Raw genomic sequence first — 21420 nt, forward strand, 5'->3', positions numbered from 1 at the left:
TATCTTGGTAGGCTTGCAAAGTTATCAAGAGGGTGGAGATTCGGAGTATTTAGTAAAATATAATTTTACTAAACTGCATCCACAGCAGCAACACTAAATTAAATCAGACGGCAGGCAAACACCAAAACTAGAGCTCCATACTGAGAGGAAGCAAGGTTTTCGGACTTTCAATGAGGATAATTAATAATAATGTCCGCACTGTGTGGTTAGCGTGTAGTGCCACTCTTCAGCGGCTTTTTTGCTGGCCCTGTCTCCTTTTTGACAAGTTTTCCTCTCTGAACAATCCCTCGGTTACCACTGGGTACACCGACCTTGCCAACCTGTCTCGAGCAATTTAAAGGCACGACGGATTAAAAAATCAACATTGACTGTGCTGTGAAATTGAAGCTGTTTGGACGCGTCAGGATAAATGAGGCTCTGGATCTGGCAAAAAGTCTGAGCAGATGAAAAACACGGGCTATTTAATGAGACTCATCGTTGCGCACCAAGAGCAAGCATTCAGGGAGGCCGCTAGTAGCACAAACGGGGGTAAATGTGTGGAGTTGGTGCTGTGATGCACATGCTAGATACACATGCTTGATCGTCTTCCTGCTCTTGAAAACCATTACAAAAGTATCCTTCCCAGTTTGTCCACTGAGTGCCATGGTGACAGAGAGAATTCTCTGGACTTTGTGTTCTTTTAATTTTTTTTTTACGATAAGTAAAATATGATAGCATTGTTGGCATGGAGCCAGTTGAAGACGTAAGGAGTGTTTTCCAGTGTATTTCTGGGGTCTCTTTCAATTTCAACAACATTCTGCACAGATAAGAATCATTTATTTTTAAATCATTTATGTATGAGTGTACGTTTTACATTGCAATTTTTGTTAGATTAGAGTTTATCAGAAGAGTGAGATTTTCACGATTGTCGCTTTAAAAAAAACAAACAGTTTTTTTTTCTCTGTGCTGTTACCTCAGCATGTGGTAATTAAAATAGGAAGCTTCTTCAATAACAACACTAGTAGTGATACAACACTTAATGGGTCGAGTGTCCACGATCACCATTATATAACTAAAATTATGAAACAAGTCTTGCTTCTCTTTGACATTTAAACTGTAGATGCAGAAAAGCAGAGAAATATATCTAAGCTTTATCACAATGAGTAACCAGCCAGCTCAGTTCAAGATCTTAGTTGTTGAGCACATTAAACAAGCTGTTCAGGATCACTTTACGCTTCATATCAACTGACAGCCAGCTGTTGTTGCTGATCTTCCCCGTCGATGTGCTGCAGCTCAGTTTCTCCCTTTTGGGGCAGCGCGCAGGAGGGGTCAGGCTGGCACAGATGATGGAGACGCTAAGAAATTGAGAGAAATATTCAGTAGGTGAAGCGTGTGAAACGAGACCTCTATCACATTGTTCTAATGGAACCACCAGTATCAGTAATAGTGGATGTTTGATCAGATCCCCCCACAAACTATAGAGAATGTAGTTAGAATATTGCACTCTCACAGTTCACTCACAGATGATCTACAGATCTGGTTGTTCTGGTTGATTTTGTACATAACAACCCTAGAGCTGAATGAAAGGACAATGTACAACAATATATCAAATAGTTATCAGATCAGCCCATCCCACCCTCCCTCCCTCCCACTCAAGCCACCCCTACTACAGGTCTGACCATACATTCCCACAGAGTGTGTTCCAAATCAAATAGGTAAGAATAAATACAAGCCTTCAGTATATCATAAAACAAACAAACAAAAACAAAAATAGCCTAAAACAAGACTGTTGCAGAGAGGGGATAAATTGCAGAGAGAGGTAGAAAAGAAAATTAAAACAAATAAAAATAAAGCTTGAAACAGCACTAAATGTTGAATAAGCATGTTTAACAGTCACATGACATTGTTTAAATATAAAAAGATTACTGTATTGTGGACTCCGTGTCCACATATGTTAGAAAACCACCCCAGATCTTTCTCCAGGTTTACCCTCCAAATTGTACATAATCTTTTCACTTGGTATGCATGATGCTAGTTAATTCGTCCATCTAGCAAATGTAGGTGGTGATACATCTTTCCAATGCATAGCTACACATTTGTTGGCTGTAATAAGGGCAATTCTAATACATTTGAGTTGGTTTTTATCGACTTTCATCATAGATGTGTCACCCAGGAGAATTACTCTTGGCTCTACGGGGATGGTTAGTCCTGTAATATCATTAAGCACTTTATGTATAGACACCCAATATGAATTAAGACAAGGGCAAGTCCAAAACATATGTACCAACGTTCCTATTCCCGATTTGGATCTTGGGTAAAACTGGGAGTACTGAGACTTTATTTTATGTAATCTGTCAGGGGTATAGTACTGTATGTTCTATGAATAAGACCCTGTCACATTTTATTAAAATTATCATTATTATTTTATTAAAATCTGGTCATTTCCTGAATTATATATGACAATCTATTGAACCCACCTGAATGAGATTCCCACTCCCAGTTGCCACTTTATACAGTGCCAATCCCGGCACAAGCAAGATGGAGGAGACGGCCAGTACCCAGCCCAACACGTATGCCCAGGCTGGATACACATACCAGCGATTAAACGTCAGAGGCTGGTACCAAACTAAAGAACATATAAAAGCGGTCTGAGAAAACAAGAGAAGGAGAGATTTAATGGTGGGACATGAAAAGATTATAGTTAACATAAGGACATATATTCTTATACTGTATGTACTCACCAGTGAGACCAGAGGAGTGAGGTAAAGCCAGCAGATTTTAAAGAAGGGGTTGGCACGCACACCTGTCATGTCCTTTATGATGCCATGCAACCGCTCAGCCCCTTCATAGGAGATGAGGTTGGATGAACATTGTGTGTAGGAAACAGATCAGACTACATGTTTGTAAATGACTCATTTAAAGGGTAACTTTTCCTTTTTATGCATAACAGGTCACTAAACTAGTCATAGACCATATTCACGCGGTGGCCATTTTTCTCACGGTGCTGGGATAATGTTATGCCGATGTGTTGCAGGTTGCAGGTCATATATGCGTAGGGAATCTGATGAAGTGTCATTATTTTACCCCTTTACCAGTTGATTTGAAACTGAAAAGGTAGCAAACAATAAAAATCTGGAGCTAAATTTGTCCGTATTTGTTATCCATATCTGACTGATTACATCCAGTGCGTTTCACTTCCAGGCTTAAATATGTGTGTCCAAGGTAAGTGTCAAAGTTTTAAAACTACTTTACATTTTCACTACCATATCATGTAAGGCTATCAAACAGTAATGTTAAGTAGGAAGTTGCTGGGAAGACAACAGCTAACTTTAGCCAAAGAGGTAACTCACTTACATGCATTTAATCTATCGTCTTTACAGTTGCTCATCATTTGGGAAGTCGTGAAAGAATAAGGATGTGTCAGATCCCATTTGTTTATACCACTTGCAACTTTGCACACAGAGTAGAAGATGGTCTATTAGGAGTACTGTTAGTGCCCCTTGATAACAAAGGTTACCTACCAAAAAGCCATGCCAGCGCCAAGGTTTCAAACACACACATAAAAAGGATGCAGGCTCCGTTACAAGCGTAGTAGTCAAACAACTGGAACACATACATTCCTCCCTGAAGATGAGAGCAGAGACAACGGAGATTTTTTTCAAATAAAGACTGCAATATATCAACCAACGTCAGGTATGATGTAAGTAAAATGTCATGAGTAGGGATGCAAAACAATGAAACTACTGAATGGTTTGCATCCAACACACATCATCAGAGCGTCGTGTTATCAGCCTGTCATTTCAATTTAGAGCCTTTATTGTTTGATATCGATAAAATGCTGATAATTTCGTGCTCCCCTAATTCAAAGCTGAAAGCATCTTCTTATAATGCTAGGACAAAATCCTGATATAGAATATTACACTACATGCTGACCTCAGTGAGCATGACGAGTTGAGAAAAGAAGCACACGAGGCAGAAGATGAGGAGCAAACGTTCCCGTCGGCCTGCCCTGCGCATTGTCGTGGGGAACATATCTATGATGGTTGTCATCACCACCTCCATGGCAACAAACTGTACAGCGAAGGGAGAAAGAGTCAGTGCAGTTCCAAATGTAAATATGATTAACTGAAAAAAAAACGGGGGGGGGGGACTGAAATCTTACTTGTGTGTCCAAACCCAAGAGAATGAGCATGACAAAGAAACAGATGGACCACAGTTGGGGAAGAGGCATCATGGCTATAGCCTGAGGGTAAGCAATGAAGGCCAAGCCGGGACCTGGAAACAACATCAGAGTGATGCAACAAGACTATCTGCCTGTGCTGTTTTGACAATTTATCATCAATAGCATTGTTATTTAAAGGAAAATATGCATCCAGATGGTGATGAATCAATCACCAGTCAGTCAGTCAAGCTTGTGACAAAAAGGAGTTTGATTGTGTTTGCTGAATAAATAATTGGGAATATTTTAAAGACACATAAACACAGTAAGAGCCTGACCATGAGGACATAAATGAAAATTAATGTGTGTATCAAGAAGTTGATCTACTATATGATGACGTGTACTCACAGCTCGGGGCTGAGTTACTGTTACAATGCTTGTCCTGTGGCTGGTTGTCCTCAAGATGGCAGCAAAGATTGTACCTATGGTGGCAGAAGTCCTCAGGAGTTCTGGTACACGTCTGTATTCATTGTTTAACCCTCTCCCTAATATTTGATTCCTTTGTGTGTGAAATATTGCAAATTTAGATATTGTTGAGCCTAAACATTTTTTGTTGTTGCTGTAATTAATCCATGTCAGAAGTTTAGATTGGAAAACTCTCTTTGATAAGTAACTACTGCCATCAACTGATGGAGATCTGAAATGTGACCAAAGGCCAGACACAAACCAGATGGTTGGAACCAGAGGTTAAACTCAGCAATGTGTTGTATTCTAGATGCTTCTCATATGTTGTTTACATAGTTTACTATGTCTAATAAACTATACCAGTCAAATAAATGTAGTGTAATGGGTAGATTATAAGGTAAATATCACTTCTGAAATGATGTGGGCTCAAACGGGTTTGACTTGAAGGGCTGTGCATCAGACTGACATGCCACCTGTCATGAACTTGATGGAGTCTTTGTGAATGTTTATGACTGTTGCCATTAAGTGTAATTCACCAGTCATGTCACTTTTTGTCAGGTCTGGCAGCTTTTACATAATTTCATGACCGTTTTGCAGATAGCAATCCCCTCCGTCCTCTTTTTGTGAATACATGAATACGTGGCACTAATCACCAGACATAGCAGGAGACCCTCTACTTGTTCACCAGCAGACAGGACTATGTGTTTATGGAGTTCTTTGTGCTGATTGGATAAAGTGGGCAGGGATACAATACTTTTTTAACTGCATGATCCAGAGGAGGAGAGACAAGAATTACACACCAAACACTCTGTAAAAGAGATAACTTTTGGAATACAGAGCTATTTAAGATGTATACTAATAAATATTACTTACAGCAGTATGTGTCATGGTCATGGTCATGTCTGTCTTATTCACACCCCTTCCTTTGTACCCCTTGTACTAAGTAACTTACAATGAACATGTTAAGTACAAGTACCTCAAACATTTACAGCAAAGTGCAGTTAAGAGTACTGTAGTTTACATTTTTTTTTACTTAATCATTTTATCCTAAACATAACCACTCTCCTCTTTGCCCTCTTCAATCATTACCTCACACGGAGGCCTCCTCGTCAGGGCCCCAGCACGTTGCAACAAGGCACCAGAGTGATTGTGCTGCTCCGTAACATTTGGTTAAGGAAGACAAGATTGTTCCATCGTTCTGACCTGACTACCCACCTGACTCAGCCACTTCTGCAATGGGAATACCCTGCTCATGAGACATGAATCCCAGCACAGAGAAGACTGCAAACCCTGCGACCACGCTGGTGCCACTGTTCAGTAAACACAGCCACAGACAGTCTCTACAAAACATAAAAAAAACAAGTGCACATCCTATGAATTCACAGCATGTGGTTGATCTTTTTCTTTTTTTAGCTCTAGTCCTCGGGTGTATCTGTCAGAAAAGGTAATGCCAGAACTTGAAAGTAACAATCTCAAAGATTTTCATTCAAACAAATGTCTGTAAGTCGCTATCTGTCCGCTGATGAGTTAACGGAATCATTTTCAACAACCACCCATAAGCTTAACCTGTCTGGAAATAGTCATCAATAATGTTTCTTCGCTATGAATCAATGAAGAACTTTGACCCTCTGTCGCATTCATTCGTAAAAAATATTCTGCCAGGAAAAATCCAATGCAGTGCACAGTTAGTGAGGTGTTTTCTGTCATCCAGCAGTGGTTGGTAGCTAGAGTGGGTCGGCGAAGCTAACGCAATAGACTAACCCTTGAGCGTTTTGATGGACCCCTGCTTTTTATGCTAAAGCCCGTCCTACGCTGCCCCCTATTAGTTAGTACTCACCGTCTTTGCCTTAGAAGAATCAAAACACCAAAAAATCCCACTCCTCGTGCCTAAACCCAACCAACCCAACCAGCCCAACCAACATCGGCAACCAATCAGAGGCAAAGTAGGGTGGGAAGAAGAGCAGTTGAATCCATGATAATGCTGCTCTTCAGTGACGTAGGCCACTTTTCCAGTCTCTGCTAGCATTGTGAGTGAATGGTTACTATGACTGAACAAGCAAACAGAGATTTTCCTGATTGCTACTTTAATGATGTCAGTCATTTTGACCAATACTTACTTATAGCAGTTGTTGTTGTAGGGGTTGTAGCTTCCTAGCACAATTAAAGAGCCCACGCCCACACTGTACGAGAAAAAGATCTGTGCCCCAGCCTCCATCCAAACCTGTTCCAACAAAGCAACAGTGACTACATTTGTCATTTGTCCACCTCAACTATATACTGTCAGGATCAAATCCCGAAGCTCCTACTTGAGGGTCTAAGAGTCGTGAGGGTTCAGGCAGAAGATAAAACACCACTCCTTGTAGAGCCCCGGGAAGAGAGAGTCCACGGATCAAAAGAATGAGCAGCATCACATAAGGGAAGGTAGCGGTGAAATACACCACCTAGATGAAAAAGACAACCATCCGGGCATTAAACAATACTGTGATTACCCAATTACCACAGATTTATGACTCATATAAATACCTTTCCAGTAGACTTGACCCCTTTCCAGATACAAAAGTAGCAGGTGATCCACATAACAATTACACACGCCAGTATTTCCCACCGGATGCTGCCTATCTCCTCGATCCCCCCTGAGATAGCCAGCACTCGTCGTCTAAAAAAGGAAAGGTCAAAATTTCAAATAGTGATTGATTGGGACTAATTATGGCACATTTAAAGAAACATGAGGCTTAGATTTGTTAATCTAAAGGAACATACTCCCAGAATTCTGTGGCAGCAGATGTTGTGAAAGTCTTATTGGTCAATTGAGCTGTCGTATTTGGGGTTGAAAAGTCTAAACAGCCATCTGAAAGGATAGGGAGAAAGAAAAATAATAATAATCATCATTTATATTATTTAATTTAAAGCACTTTTTCAGTGGATGTTTTGCCATTATTTAGGGAGGGTCGTATGAAATGTGACTTTGGAGTAATCAGAAAAAGTAGTTCATGAATGGGAAAATGTACATGAATGCCCCCTCAAGTTGGCAAACATTTTGATCCACGTCTTGCCAGCTTTGACATGAAAAACTCTGAACCATGGTGGACATAAGTAAATATTTAGTTGAGGGTTAGAAACCTTCATTAATTCACATATTGCTCACATTTAATATAGTATAAGGTTGTAGCCTTATGTTACTGTCAATATCATGTCACCTAAATCACTTAGAAAAGTTTGAACATTAACTCTGATAACAAGTCATGTAAAGCAATAGGTGGTGTACAAGTACATCCTCTCTGTAGCAACCATGTTTTTTTAGTTCATAAACACACTGAAGTTGTAAGGACAAATTCCCACCACAGGAAATAGGACCATCTGAGGAGTACATACATACAGGGAAAGACCTTTCCAGTTACATTATGGGGAACGAAGTATCCAGTGTTTCTGAAGTTTTAGCCAAATTAGGTACCAAAAGGATATCTTGGCCTCTTGCTAATATGATACACGTCAACTATAATTAACGCGACAGTGTCAATTGAACCTGTGTTCCAGTAGTTGTTGCAGGTGGCCCAGGGAAGCTGGGGGCTGAAGGAGAACACCAGGTAGAGCAGAGCCCAGGACAGAATGATGATGTAGGTCATACAGCTGTAGAGGAGGATTAACTGTCCACCATAGCCGACACCTGAGAGACCAAATGGTTATCTAGGTTATAGACAAGCAGAATGAAATTTCCTCCATATATCCAATATAAACCCCTGTTTGATCAGGGCCACAGGAACATGACTGTCAAACCTAAAATAGCTTACTTCCTCAGAGGGACCAACTAATACAAATGAATTTTAAGTGAAACATAAACTGGTGATTCTTGTAATTTAGTATGATAACTATATTGGAAATGACATGGACAAGCACCTTTTTAAAAAGTGGAGGAAAACACTTGAAATGATCCTTGGTTCTGCCCAAGTTGAAATATTTGGAGCTTTCATGAGCTCAACAATCACCTTTCATAAATTCAGTCTTCAAACATGTCTAATGTGGACGAGTTTCGTTGTTGTAAAGATTCACGTTTATATGTTAAGAATGAAAATTAAATAAGGCACTGACAGTGTTTTAAAAGAGAATGCCACGGTTTTACCATCACCCTGTCACACACACAAATGGATGCAACCTCGCGTTGAACTGAAAACTGAAATATTTGTAATTATTGATTAATTTTTCAAACCTGAGCATAAGGTTCAGAGAGGCCATGTTGTTACTTTTGTCAATGTTTGCCCTGTTCTGACCGCCATGACAGAGCTCTGAAGTTGAGGAAACAGTTTGACCTTAGTTACTAGTTCAAGTTTGTCCATCCATCCATCCATTGTCTGTAACCGCTTTATCCCTTTTATGGGGTCGCAGGGTTTTTTGCTGGAGCAAATCCCAGCTGTCTCTGGGTGAGGGCAGGGTACTCCCTGGACAAGTCAGCATGCAAGGTGCCAACCTCACATCAGGAGAAATTTGGGGTTCAGTATCTTGCTCAAGGACACTTCAACATGCAGCTCAGCTCAGCCCAGAGCTGGAATTTGAACCAGAAACCTTCCGATCACAAGCCGACCTGCTCTACCCGCTGAGCTACAGCCAAGTTCAAGTTTGTGTCAATGTTAATGTGTTACTACAACATTGCAACGAAGCTCTACCTTCTGCCAGCGGGCATAGCTTCCTCCAGCAGGTTATGCTGCCCTCCTGGGTGAACTGACCCACAGTGGTCTCCAGCAGGAACAGGGGTACGCCGCAGGTCACCACAAATACCAGATACGGCACCAGGAACGCACCTACATTTTCAAAGTATACAACAATGCATACCTGCGGCACAGATTTTGGGTAGGGAGTAGAGAGCATCATGTTTACTTACCCCCTCCATTTTTGTAGCAGAGGTAAGGGAACCTCCACACGTTGCCCAGGCCGACGACATTTCCAGCCACAGCCAGGAGAAACTCCACCTTACTGCCCCAGTGTCCTCTCTCCTCCATCTGTGCTTGCTTGTGATTTGTTGCACATGCTTTATTCATCATCCTAAAAGCTATGTCTGAACCAAATACACCGTGTTGAGGTTTTCTCCACCCATATATTCATTCCCAATTCTGTGTTGTGTAATGAGCAACTGCCTCGCCTGTTAATCATTTCTCAGTGGAAACTCTCTGAGGCTCTCCAGGCTGACCATGATTTACAATCATTTCTTGGTTCGTATGTCGTCATCCTGCTTTTCCGAAGTCTTCCCGTTGTATTACCTGCCTTTGCTGCCCGATGCCTGAGCAGGAATTTAAACACTCCTGAATAAGCACACAAGATGTCTCCTACTTCACTGTAAAGTCCATTCTCAATCTCAGTGTATGTGCACTGGAGGCATTGAGCATCCACATCACACCTGTGTACTGCATGTGAATACTGGACCAGGAGCGACTTCCAAACATTTACTAATGTCAAAAATCACCCTCATGGGCCCGCCTCTTAAAATCAGATTTTTCAACAAGCTTAGAGTAAATGTATACTTTGACTGATGGATGTGAAAACTACATTCTAGTGTCAAACTCCGCATTTCATTCTTAAGCTCTAGGTTTAACTGTTGAAACAAGACAAAAAAAAACAGTTTTGATCGGGGGGGACTTTAAATGTATTCTTATTGTGCTGTATCTGTTATTACTGGCTGCTGTATTTCATCACACATCTATCCTGATAAATTGACCGCACAAGGAAAAACCAATATCCCCAAAGTCAGGTGTCTACTAATTAGATATTACTTTCATTTACTCTGGCACTAAGTTCTCTCCAAAAGTAAAGTAATTTGTGTTATAAATCAGATAAGACCACAGCAGATTTAACAAGAAAAAAACACCTGCTGAGAGTGTAATCTGTCCAGCGCTGCTGGTATCTGTAGTCCTGTCTGAAGCTGCCTCTGCTGGCCAGATGTTAGATGGCAGCGCTTCATGTTTCCAGCTGTGTCCCACACCAGCAACTCTGCCTGTGCAGAGCAGCAGCTGGATGTGTACCTCGCCCATAGTGGCTGAGATGAGCCCAGAGCCCATTCAGTTACATTCAGAGGCGGGTCGCCTTTCTCTAATCTGGACGTGTGGTGGTGATGGTGGTGGTGGCTGCCGCCACTGGCCACCTTATCCCTGTGTTCCTCACAGTGGCTCCTGCCTGAGCTGTGGCAGGCGTGTGGAGGTCCACCTGACCATGGAAAGATCCGTGTTCTGCAACAAATAACCTGAGGGACAGAAGCTCTGACTTACAGAAAAAGTATGACTTTTTCTTTTGCAAATCGACATTCCATTGACTGTGCATGATGTAAAGACATACTATATAAGAAAATCAAATGGCAAGATAAAAGTTTTGCTGTTCACACAGTAGCTCCACAAGATTTGCTATTTGCTAAGTTTAGTTTTTTTGCTCACCTCTCTTCTGAGGGTATCCACAGTCGTCACCAGCCGTCAGACTGAAGAGTCGGGCCGGGCCATGGTTCAGGACGTCAAACTCGACCATTGTGCTGTGACCAGGTACCAGGCGGGGGACGGACGAAGTGATAGAGACACACAAACTATGACAGCTAATCAAACTTTGAGGCGCATCGACATGAAATTGTATGACTCAGAAAATCCGCCAAAGCAGAGTTTTGGCATGGAACAGGTCAAGGGGAAAAATTGGCCGGTGCATGAAAAAATAGTTTTCACCTGTAGTGTCTTACATGTTGCACAGCTAGCAGGTTTAGCTGTTTTGGCAGCAGAACAAGCTGTAAACACACCACTTGCATACAGCATGATGTTAGCACAAGTTTTAGCATACATTAGCCCATTCACATTTTCTCTATACAACGTACACTGGAACTGATATTGATTTTTTTAGGTGAGCCTTGTTTTAAGTGGTGAAAATTCGCTTTGCATCTGGACTCCGTTCACTGCAGTACAGACCGACTTTAGATATGTACTTTATGACCCCACTTCAAAGAAACTGAACTATCCCTTTCGGGTGGCTCACACAGCACTTTTTTTTTTTTTTTTTTTTTTTTTCTCGGAGCTGTGTTGTGTCTTACCCTTTGCTTTCCATGAACTCACACATCTTGTAACACAACTCGAAACATCTTTACAGCACCTTTCCCTGGCTTAGCCATCGCACCTCTGTGTGGGCAAGTCACCATATTATGAACTTAACTCATCCAGAAAAGACTTGAACTGGCGGTGATTTAAACCGTTGTCTCTGATAAAGTTCACTGCTTGTGGTATGGTGCACATCACATACTCCATTTTCAAGGCTTTTCCACACAATGATTCGTGGTGAATAATACAGTCAAAAAAGCTGTCACGTTCTCCTCCTTCATCTTCTCCTGGATCCGTCACACCAAGCCACTCTTACGACCGCACATCGCGGGCACTCCATCAGTTGTTAGTCCAACAAGTTTATCCCGAGGCAAACCAAATTCATTAATTCATCTGGAAACTTCTGCAAAGAGATCTTTCCCCGTAGTTGTGCCATGCATTAATTGTAATCCCAACAATTATTCTGTTACGCACAGGCTGGAGTCTACTCCATGGATGAAAACCTACAGCTGGGCAGTGTCAGGAGTACTGGTGCTCTCTTCCACAGCAAGGGAGTATGCAATGAAATATTTTACCTTTCCCGCAAGCTGCGGGAAGATCGGTGGCAAGCTGACGGACACGGTCAGCAACAGTGTTTCAGCTCAAGCTCACATTTAAAAATGCTAAAATTTTATCATGCAGTTTTTGACAAATTCTGCCTTGGTAAGGGGCAAAGGGATTTTGCAACCTCTGCTGCCACAATAAAACTGGCCAATACTTTTATAATATATATATAATGCTGAGCAGGAGGAAGAACCACAGCTCACACAAGCACAAGACTGGAAATCAGTTCACCAAGGACAATATGGAATAAAAAAAATGGTAGAGTAAACATGACCGAAATTTAGAATTGTGAGACAGTATTGTTTCACTGTATAATTCATTTTCATGTAATCTTCCCTATATTTACCACGTCTGTCAGTCCATGTGCTGACTTGACAATGAATGAACACCGCCACCTTTGGATGGCAGTTTGTGGTAGGGGACAGCACGTTTTTCAGGAAAGGTGAAATCATGCTCCAGAGAATTAAACACACGCTGCTTTTATTGTGATGTGGATAATCTAAACCCAGCTTCCGCCTGGAGGCACATTTCAAAATAAAAGCCTGTTGCCTATGTTCTCCCTCTCCAACCATCGTGCCTTTCAATCCCTTCTGAAACATGTAACTGCGTTTGGATATTGTTAACAGAGGACATCAGACTCGTTAGGTAAACTGACTGCAGGGAGGAGCAAAAGAACAAATCAAACACACCCTGGGACCGTGATTTGATTTGTTCTGTGCGTGTGTGTTCTGTTTGAGCAGCTGGATGAAGAGTTCCTGTTGCAGGCTTTAAACCTCCAGGTTTATGTCCACAGGAGAAACCTTGACAACTAAACAAAGTGTGCTGTGAGAGGTAGGTGTTCGTTTGTGTGTTTAAACAGTCAGAGAGTCAAATGTGACGCAGTTCTTATCTCTAATTAATGTTAGCTTGTCAGATTGATGCAGTGCTTCATAGTTAGCTCAACAGTATTCAAAGAACAATTTTGACCGACTTGAATATTGATTATACTGTCAAAGCAAATGTCTGTATATGTTTTAGCTTTTTCACCGAACCTATAAATGCGTTTATTTTTTGTTTTGCTTTGGTCTCTACAGCAGGAAGCCCTCAAATTAGCTTCATGCCTGCACAGGTGGGATGTCAGGGATGTTATACAGGAACAGTTGCATGGTTAACAGGTTACTGTCAAATCATCGGAGCTGTTTGTGTTTCCTGTATTTTCTTCTGCATGAATGAGGCCGGTCAGTGTGTCTAGATATACAATGATCGGGCATAACTACAGTGGCTTGCAAAAGTATTCACCCCCCCCTTGAAACTTTCCACATTTTGTCATGTTTTAACCACAAATGTAAATGTATTTTATTGGGATTTTATGTGATAGACCAACACAAAGTGGTGCATAATTGTGAAGTAGAAGGAAAATGAAACATGTGTTAAATTTTTTTTTTAACAAATAAAAAACAGAACAGTGTGGTGTGCAAAAGTATTCACCGCCCTCTGATACCCTTGATCCGCCCTTGAATAAAATCCAGTGCAACCACTTGCCTTCAGAAGTCACCTTATTAGTTAATGGAGTCCACCTGTGTGTAATCTAATCTCAATCTGTAAATACAGCTGTTCTGTGAAAGCCTCAGAGGTTTGCTAGAGAACATTAGTGAACAAACAGCATCATGAAGCCCAACGAACACACCAGACAGGTCAGGGATAAAGTTGTGGAGAAGTTTAAAGCATGATTAGGGTATGAAATAATATCCCAAGCTTTGAACATCTCACGGAGCACTGTTCAATCCATCACCCGAAAATGGAAAGAGTATGGCACACCTGCAAACCTACCAAGACATGGCCGTCCACCTAAACTGACAGGCTGGGCAAGGAGAGCACTGATCAGAGAAGCAGCCAAGAGGCCCATGATAACTCTGGAGGAGCTGCAGAGATACACAGCTCAGGTGGGAGAATCTGTCCACAGGACAACTATTAGTCGTGCCCTCCACAAATCAGGCCTTTATGGAAGAGTGGCAAGAAGAGAGCCATTGTTGAAACAAATTTATGCAGTTTGCCACAAGCCATGTGGGGGCACAACAAACATGTGGAAGAAGGTGCTCTGGTCAGATGAGACCAAAATTGACGTTTGTTGCCTAAATGCAAAACGCTACGTGTGGCAGAAAACTTAACACTGCACATCACCCTGAACACACCATCCCCACCGTGAAACATGGTGGTGGCAGCATCATGCTGTTGGGATGCTTTTCTTCAGCATGGACAGAGAAGCTGGTCTGAGTTGATGGGAAGATGGATGGAGCCAAATACTGGACAATCTAGGGAGAAAACCTGTTAGAGTCTGCAAAAGACTTGAGACTGGGGCGAAGGTTCACCTTCCAGCAGGACAACAAGCCTAAACATACAGCCAGAGCTGCAATGGAATGGTTTAGATCAAAGCATATTCATGTGTTAGAATGGCCCAGACTTTAAAATTGCTGTTCACAGACACTCTCCATACAATCAGACTAAGCTTGAGCTATTTTGCAAGTAAGAATGGGCAAATATTTCAGTCTCTATATGTGCATCGCTGGTAGAGACTTACCCCGAAAGACTTGCAGCTGTTATTGCAGTGAAAGGTGGTTCTACAAAGTATTGACTCAGGGGGATGAATACTTTTGCACACCACACTTTTATTTGTTTATTTGTAAAAAAAAAAAATTAAAACCATGTATCATTTTCCTTCCACTTCGTCTATCACATAAAATCCCAATAAAATACATTTACATTCGTGGTTAAAACGTGACAAAATGTGGAAAAGTTCAAGGATGGGTGACTACTTTTGCTAGCCACTGTATATGACAACCTGTTTAATATTGTGAAAGTTCCACTTGTGCAGCCAAGACAGCTCTGACCTGTCAAGGAATGGACTGAAGACCTCTGAGGGCGTCCTGTGGTGTCTGGCACCAGGGCCTTTTATTGTGGCTCCTCTGGGTCCTTTATGTTTGGGGGTGGGGCCTCCATGGATCAGACCTGCTCTGCACGTTTTACAGATGCTCGATCAGGTTGAGATCTGGCAAATTTGGAGGCCCGGTCAAAGCCTTGTGCCCTTTATTGTGTTCCTTGAGCGGTTCCTGAGCAGTGTTTGCGGTGTGTCAGGGCACATCGTCCTGCTGGGGGCGCCACTGCCATCGAGTAGAGTCGTTGTGATGAGGGGGTGTACTTGGTTGAGACCTGTGTTTGGATGGGTGGTGTGTGTCAGGTGAACAAATCTAACAAACCCTGGGCCCGTGATTATGTTTGTTCTGGGTTGTGTTCTGTTTGAGCAGCTGGATGAAGAGTTCCTGTTTCAGGCTGTAAACGTCCAGGTTTATGTCCACAGGAGAAACCTTGACAACTACACAGAAGCATCTTTTGCTGTAAGAGGTAGGTGTTTCGACTGTTTGTTTAAATAGTTCAAGATGAGGCAGTTCTTTGCTCTAATTAATGCAAGTTTGACAGATTGAATCAGTTCGTCATAGTTAGCTTAACAATATTCAAAAAACAATTTGACCGACCTGAATGTTGATGATATTGTCACAACAAATGTCTTTATGTGTTTTAGTTATTAAGGTGACATGTTACTTTGAAAACAAAGCTAGTAACACTTGCTTAAACTAAAATTGAGTTTGCTGCTTTGGTTGGTAGTTTTTTTCTTTACTGTTAATAAATAAATAGATGATAAAAAATGATTGAAAGAGCTTTGACAAATTCTAGCTGTGAATTTGGATGATGTTCACAAGAAAACACGTATCTTGTACATGTTTTTCCAAATGCTTCACCAAACCTATAAATGCCCATTTCCTGCTCTCTACAGCAGGACGTCCTCAAATAATGATGTCAGACTGGGGTCTGCTTACGCGTTTGAAAGAAAAAGGTACAGAGCTGAAAAGTTTTATTTCCTCCATAAAACCTTTGTCTCAATAAAAAATGTCATCTGAGGGATGGGGAGCTGATGGGGAGGGCGGTTGCATGTGTAGCATAAAGCTTGTGCTAAAACCATGTATCACCAGAAGGATGTGCCAAAGCATCGCACTGGGGAATCACACCAAGTCATTTAAATACATAAATAAAAAATAATTAATTCATTACAGTTAAAATACTTTGCTTGGAACAGTCATTTTGATCTGATATGATTTTCCACCACAAAGAAGCATAATTACCACATTACAACTGAAGGTTTTTTTTTTGTATTAACAGATTCCCAGAGCCATGCTTGTCAACACATCAGTTCAAAACGTAAAAAGTCTTTATTTCCTGTCGTAAATGACAAGAACAGCGGCAAAGAATTACACCCAAGAAGCTGGTAACAGCAAATGTTTGACATTTCAGCTAAAAAATGACAGTCGGTTTTTGAGCCTCCCGGGTGGTGTTCAGCGCTGCTTCAGGGAACTGGCTGCTGTACTCGTGAAATTTGTTTCCCTGCAGCAGATCAGGGGTACCTGGTGAAAGAAAACCTCTCCTTTGCATGGATAGTGTCACAAACCTAAAAAACTAACATAGCTTAATACAGTATTGAGATGGATACAAGCTTTACACTATATAGATATGATAAATGATGCATACAAATAATGTATTTTTATCAGTGTATGTATGTAAGTAAGCTCTATGTCACCTCTTTTGCTCCCTCTGAGGTTCACCTGGCCCCAGTTTGTGATGCTTCTTGGCCAGCTGCTGCTGTACGCTGCGACCATGTTCTCCACAGAGAGTAGGGAGGGAATCTCTGAATAGTAGCTGTCCTGGGTTACTTGTATCCATGGTGCCTCCAGCTGATCAATGATAAGAGGGCAAAATCTGTTCACATGGATTGTTAATCCATTCCCATGGTTTACACAGAGTGTAAAAGCCAGCCAACTCCTCGCCAATTGGTAAAAACCTTAGAAGCCTCTTGGATGAGAGGTGAAACGTCCTCAAGAAAAAAAAAACAAGTTTTCCCACGATGCAGCTCCTATATTTACCATGACCTGGATGATTGAGAACCTTCATCAACATTTCCACATCTAGTTTTTTTTCCAACCATGTGACCCTAGAGAAGCCTTGAGTTAATAAATAACTGTGTCAAATGATTTTAAAAGTTTGTATTTTTGCATGTTCTGTTGGGCCTTGCATTATGCGAGGCACAATTAAGTAATGTTTATGCAACAATAAAAGGCAATTTAGGTTAAGTTTGGATATCAATAATAATTAATTATTATTTGGGATAATTATTAATTATGATGAATAATATGATCCAATTTGCATTAGATCACCTCGGGGCACCACCCTTAAAAAAGGGAAAAGATATCAATTTTACTAAATCGGTCTCATAAAAATGTACTTAGCTGTTTATAACTCTGGTTAATAATTAACTTAATAACTACAACCAAATTACCGTACCATAACAGCTAGTAATGGTTGAAGGATTTTGGAGCTCTTGACAGTGTAGAAGTTGGCAACATTCACTCTTGTATGATATTGAATAGACAATGGCGGTCACTTATATCACATGTGGTTGCAAGGCCGTTTCTGTCTGTTTGGGGGCCCTATGCAAGATGCTGTTTGGGGGCCCCTATTTTGTCAAACTACGATGTATAGACTCCTAACCCTTTTAGGTGATCCACAAAGATGCAACAATCTATTACATTTTAAGAGGAAAACAGGCTAGAGTCGTGAAAATCTCTCTCAAATTAAAATCAAACATCTTGAATAGACCCATCCAAACAAGTTGAACATGGTAGTACAAGGTAAACAATGGGGATCCTCTATAGGTCATTAAATGAAACGGATGCAGTGTTCCCCAAAAATATTTATTTTAAATTGTAAAACATTTTTAAATTTAAACATCCTGGTCCGGTGGTGCTGAAGATGGTCGTGCTGCTTCCTGGTCCACGGCCCCAAAATATTTCAGAATTGCTCCTGCAAAGACAAAACTCCTCAGGTTACCAAGCAAAATAGATCCTAAGCAAATATTCATACTATAAAATTGAGTAATGTTACACTAATGCAGAAATTCATAATTTGTTTTTATATTAAACTTTGCAATAAACAGTACTGTGTCCCTTTAAAGCATGCACCCAATTTCAAAGTTGTCACTCTAAAGCAGTTTTCAACACATTGTACTTGTTAGAGTTATAAACCAAGATAAATGAGTGCCTCTAGGTATGTGTGTGTGTGTCTGTTAGTGTGTGTGTTAGTGTGTGTGTGTGTGTGTGTGTGTGTGTGTGACGTGATGCCAGGTTATAGAAGATGGTTAGTTGCATGCAGAGACCCTGAGTCTGTGTGAAGCATATTTCGACTAAAGCAAACTACCAATGACGACTTGAGGCCACAATAACACTGAAACAGCAAACAAACACATAAAATTAACACATTACATCAAACCGAGTTTAAAGTCCTGTGCTTATCTGTGCTATGCTTTGCTATCTAAGCCCAGTTCAACGTTACCAGTCTTTGATGAGAAGGTGCTGGTGGTTGGGATTCCAATGTTGAACAAAGCTGGTCCTGCTGTGGAGGTGGAGAGGAGCCCTTGAGATCCGAAGTTGAAGAAGTAGAGGGCGTTAAGTGAGAGAGAGAGAAAGGAAGGCACTGGAGTTTTGCCTATCTGATCAGCGGGGGGTCTGTCACCCTGACCAATGGTAGCTCAAAGCTGAATTGTGCACCTAGGTGTGAGGAATGGGGAATTCTGGGACACTGAGTTCAATTCAGAGGCCATTTTGAAATCCACAATGAATGACTTCATCTGTGGGTCCCAACAGTTCTTCTGCAACCGTGAGAATGGTTGTTGTTGGCAGTTTGCGACTGTCATGCTGTGAAAGACAATATCTTTGTCCATGTGCGTGTGTTTGGTCTCAAGGGAAACATCAAGGAGTGTTTCCAATAAAAGTTAAATACACATGAATCTATTGGTTGATCGGTAACATCAACTATTTCTGGGTCAGTTCCTCTGAAGAGTGTGGAGGTGGAGCTGCAGGTGAGGGACCATGTGGCTACAGTGGTCTCCACCCTGAACTATGAGAACAAGGAGGACAAACCACTAGAGGCTGTGTTTATCATCCCTCTGCCTGGAGATGCTGCTGTCTGCCACTTTAGTGCTACAATTGGACAGAAGCAGATTGTAGCTGAGGTGAAGGAGAAAAAGCAGGTGAGCTGCACAGTAACGACTTTCTCACTACAGTGGAGCTGAAAAACACAGTAAACACAGTGAAAGTGACCCACATGTGTCGTCTGTACTCCAGGCTCATGAGGAGTACGATGACTTTATGAGCTCCGGTGGGCAGGCCTTCCTATTGGAGGAGAGTGATCAGAGTCCAGATATCTTCTCTCTGAGTGTGGGCAGTCTGCCTCCAGGAGAGAGCGCCTCCATCAGGCTGGAGTACGTCACTGAGCTGGCTGTGCAGGCTGATGACGGGCTGAGATTTTGTCTGCCTGCTGTGCTCAACCCTCGCTACCAACCTCAGGGTAGGAAACCACCAGACAACACTTTGATCAGGGGAATGCTTTCATAGCTAACATCAGTCAAAAATTCAGCTTAACACACCGCTCAGAGAACACATCGTCTTTTGCAAAAGGCTGTTGATGGGGTGAAACCAGTTATGTGACTGGCTGAACTACAGACAACAAAACATTAGCAGTGAGAAAAATATAGCAGATAACGAGGTCGAGTTTCATCTGACTTTCCAGGAGAAACACACATCACTTGCAAGAGCTGCTTAAAAAGTGCTACTTTTTTTATTGAGCCGTCACATTTTTTAAGCCAAAAACATTGTCAGATTTTGAGCTAGGTACAATGTGTGTCAGAAGATGGAGATGGATGTAGTTCAGGCTAAATCTCAGTTCTTAGTTTCCATACAAACATCCATGGGGTTGTGACGTAAATGTGATTGTTTCATAATGAGGTCGAGTGTCTCCCTAACACCCACACTTGTAATATTTCCTTGAAGTCAGTTCCCTTACTTGTGTACATACTTTCTTATGTACTGCATGATATCTATTCGATTCCAGTATTCCTCACTTGTCTCATATCATGAACAGGCAGTGAAGGTGCCAGTGTTCAGGTGACCTCTGTTCCAGCCTCTCTGGTGCCCTACAGTCTGTCTTTCTCTGCCCGAGTGTCCTCTCCTCGTCCAGTCTCTAAAGTAGAGTCCAACTGTTCCCTGGACCCTCTCCAGTACCTCAACACAGAGCAAACCCAGGCCACGGTAGGTGTGTCTGCTGTGTGTGATTGTTCCTCAGCACTGACAACAACATGCATCACTTTCTTTATATTGATGAGTGTTGTGTGAACTGCAGGTCAAGTTGGCTGCAGGACACAAGTTTGACAGAGACGTTGAGGTGCTGATTTATTACAAAGATGCCCACCAGCCCACTGCTGTGGTGGAGGCAGGACAGGCCTCTGCCAAGCCTGGTGAGTTAGTGAATGAGTCCAGTTGTTGCTTTACTGGTAAAAGCCAGATGTGTGGTCATGTTCCTGTCTCTCCTCTGTGTCTCAGGCTCTCTGATGGGTGATCCAGTAGTGATGCTGAGCCTGTACCCTGAGTTCCCCCAGGATGTCGTGTCTTCACTGGCCTCCTGTGGAGAGTTTGTGTTCTTATTGGATCGATCTGGAAGCATGGATTTTCCAATGAACAAAAGGAAGAGAGACCAGACTCGCATTGGCAGTGCCAGGGTATTCATTATGTGTTGTTTCTGTCATAAGATTATTCATAGTGTCCCTCTCACTCAGTGGCCTTCAGTATCTTTCCTCTCTTCCCTTAAGGATACTCTGCTGCTCCTGTTGAAGAGCTTACCAATGGGCTGCTATTTCAACATCTACAGTTTTGGTACCAGATATGAACACATCTTCCCGTAAGTCACGCCCTCATGTCACTCAGTGAAAAACATTTGTTCCTGTCTTTGGTGTTATGCTTGAACACTGGTGATGATGAAGTGATATTTTCATGGCAGTAAGAGTGTGGAGTACAGCCAGAAGACCATGGGCAAGGCTGTGAAGAAAGTTACATTCATGAAAGCTAATCTGCGAGGAACAGAGATCCTGAAGCCCCTCCAACATATTCACAGCCAGCCCTGCATTCCTAATCACCCGAGACAAGTAAAACACACTGACACACAACATGGTGAACAAGTTGCACAAACATGCACATCAGTAGAGGTATTTACCCTGACTAGCAGCTCAAAAGCTGTTATAACTAATGT

General features: G+C 41.8%; 2 protein-coding genes across 7 annotated transcripts in view; one reads left to right on the forward strand and one right to left on the reverse strand.

Moving 5' to 3' along the window:
- The window catches only part of LOC115566878 (von Willebrand factor A domain-containing protein 5A-like), a 41726-nt gene that overhangs the window by 10756 nt on the left and 9550 nt on the right, over positions 1–21420 (forward strand). For 2 of the 6 annotated variants that reach the window (XM_030392934.1, XM_030392982.1), the window contains exons 1-10: positions 12787–13089; positions 15540–15636; positions 16067–16126; positions 19167–19369; positions 19464–19686; positions 20260–20426; positions 20518–20632; positions 20718–20893; positions 20984–21072; positions 21172–21316. The exons of the other annotated variants lie outside the window; for them this stretch is intronic. In XM_030392934.1, the coding sequence (XP_030248794.1) occupies positions 16084–16126; positions 19167–19369; positions 19464–19686; positions 20260–20426; positions 20518–20632; positions 20718–20893; positions 20984–21072; positions 21172–21316 (1161 nt within the window). In that variant the 5' untranslated portion in view covers positions 12787–13089; positions 15540–15636; positions 16067–16083. Of the gene's footprint in view, positions 1–12786; positions 13090–15539; positions 15637–16066; positions 16127–19166; positions 19370–19463; positions 19687–20259; positions 20427–20517; positions 20633–20717; positions 20894–20983; positions 21073–21171; positions 21317–21420 lie in introns of those variants that run through there. 6 annotated transcript variants of the gene reach the window in all.
- On the reverse strand, positions 798–10019 carry LOC115566920 (sodium- and chloride-dependent GABA transporter 2-like). The gene is made up of 14 exons (XM_030392986.1): positions 9477–10019; positions 9262–9396; positions 8127–8267; positions 7364–7451; positions 7127–7259; positions 6910–7044; positions 6721–6824; positions 5819–5943; positions 4142–4254; positions 3913–4050; positions 3501–3603; positions 2721–2821; positions 2457–2627; positions 798–1334 (listed from the first exon to the last, which is right to left on the reverse strand). Exons 1-14 carry the CDS (start codon positions 9634–9636, stop codon positions 1221–1223), a joined length of 1761 nt encoding a protein of 586 aa, XP_030248846.1. The 5' UTR covers positions 9637–10019; the 3' UTR covers positions 798–1220.

Source organism: Sparus aurata, chromosome 2, assembly GCF_900880675.1.
Source record: "Sparus aurata chromosome 2, fSpaAur1.1, whole genome shotgun sequence".
Classification (NCBI taxonomy): Eukaryota; Metazoa; Chordata; class Actinopteri; order Spariformes; family Sparidae; genus Sparus; species Sparus aurata.

What these genes read in the sequence shown, in the direction of transcription:
- LOC115566920 (XM_030392986.1), bottom strand. Translation starts at nt 9,636, where the DNA reads ATGATGAATAAAGCATGTGCAACAAATCACAAGCAAGCACAGATGGAG. An exon ending in CAACAACTACTGGAACACAG is followed by an intron (nt 7,452 to 8,126) that starts GTTCAATTGACA and finishes CTATCCTTTCAG; the next exon opens with ATGGCTGTTTAGACTTTTCA. An exon ending in GCTGCCACAGAATTCTGGGA is followed by an intron (nt 7,260 to 7,363) that starts GTATGTTCCTTT and finishes TTCCTTTTTTAG; the next exon opens with ACGACGAGTGCTGGCTATCT.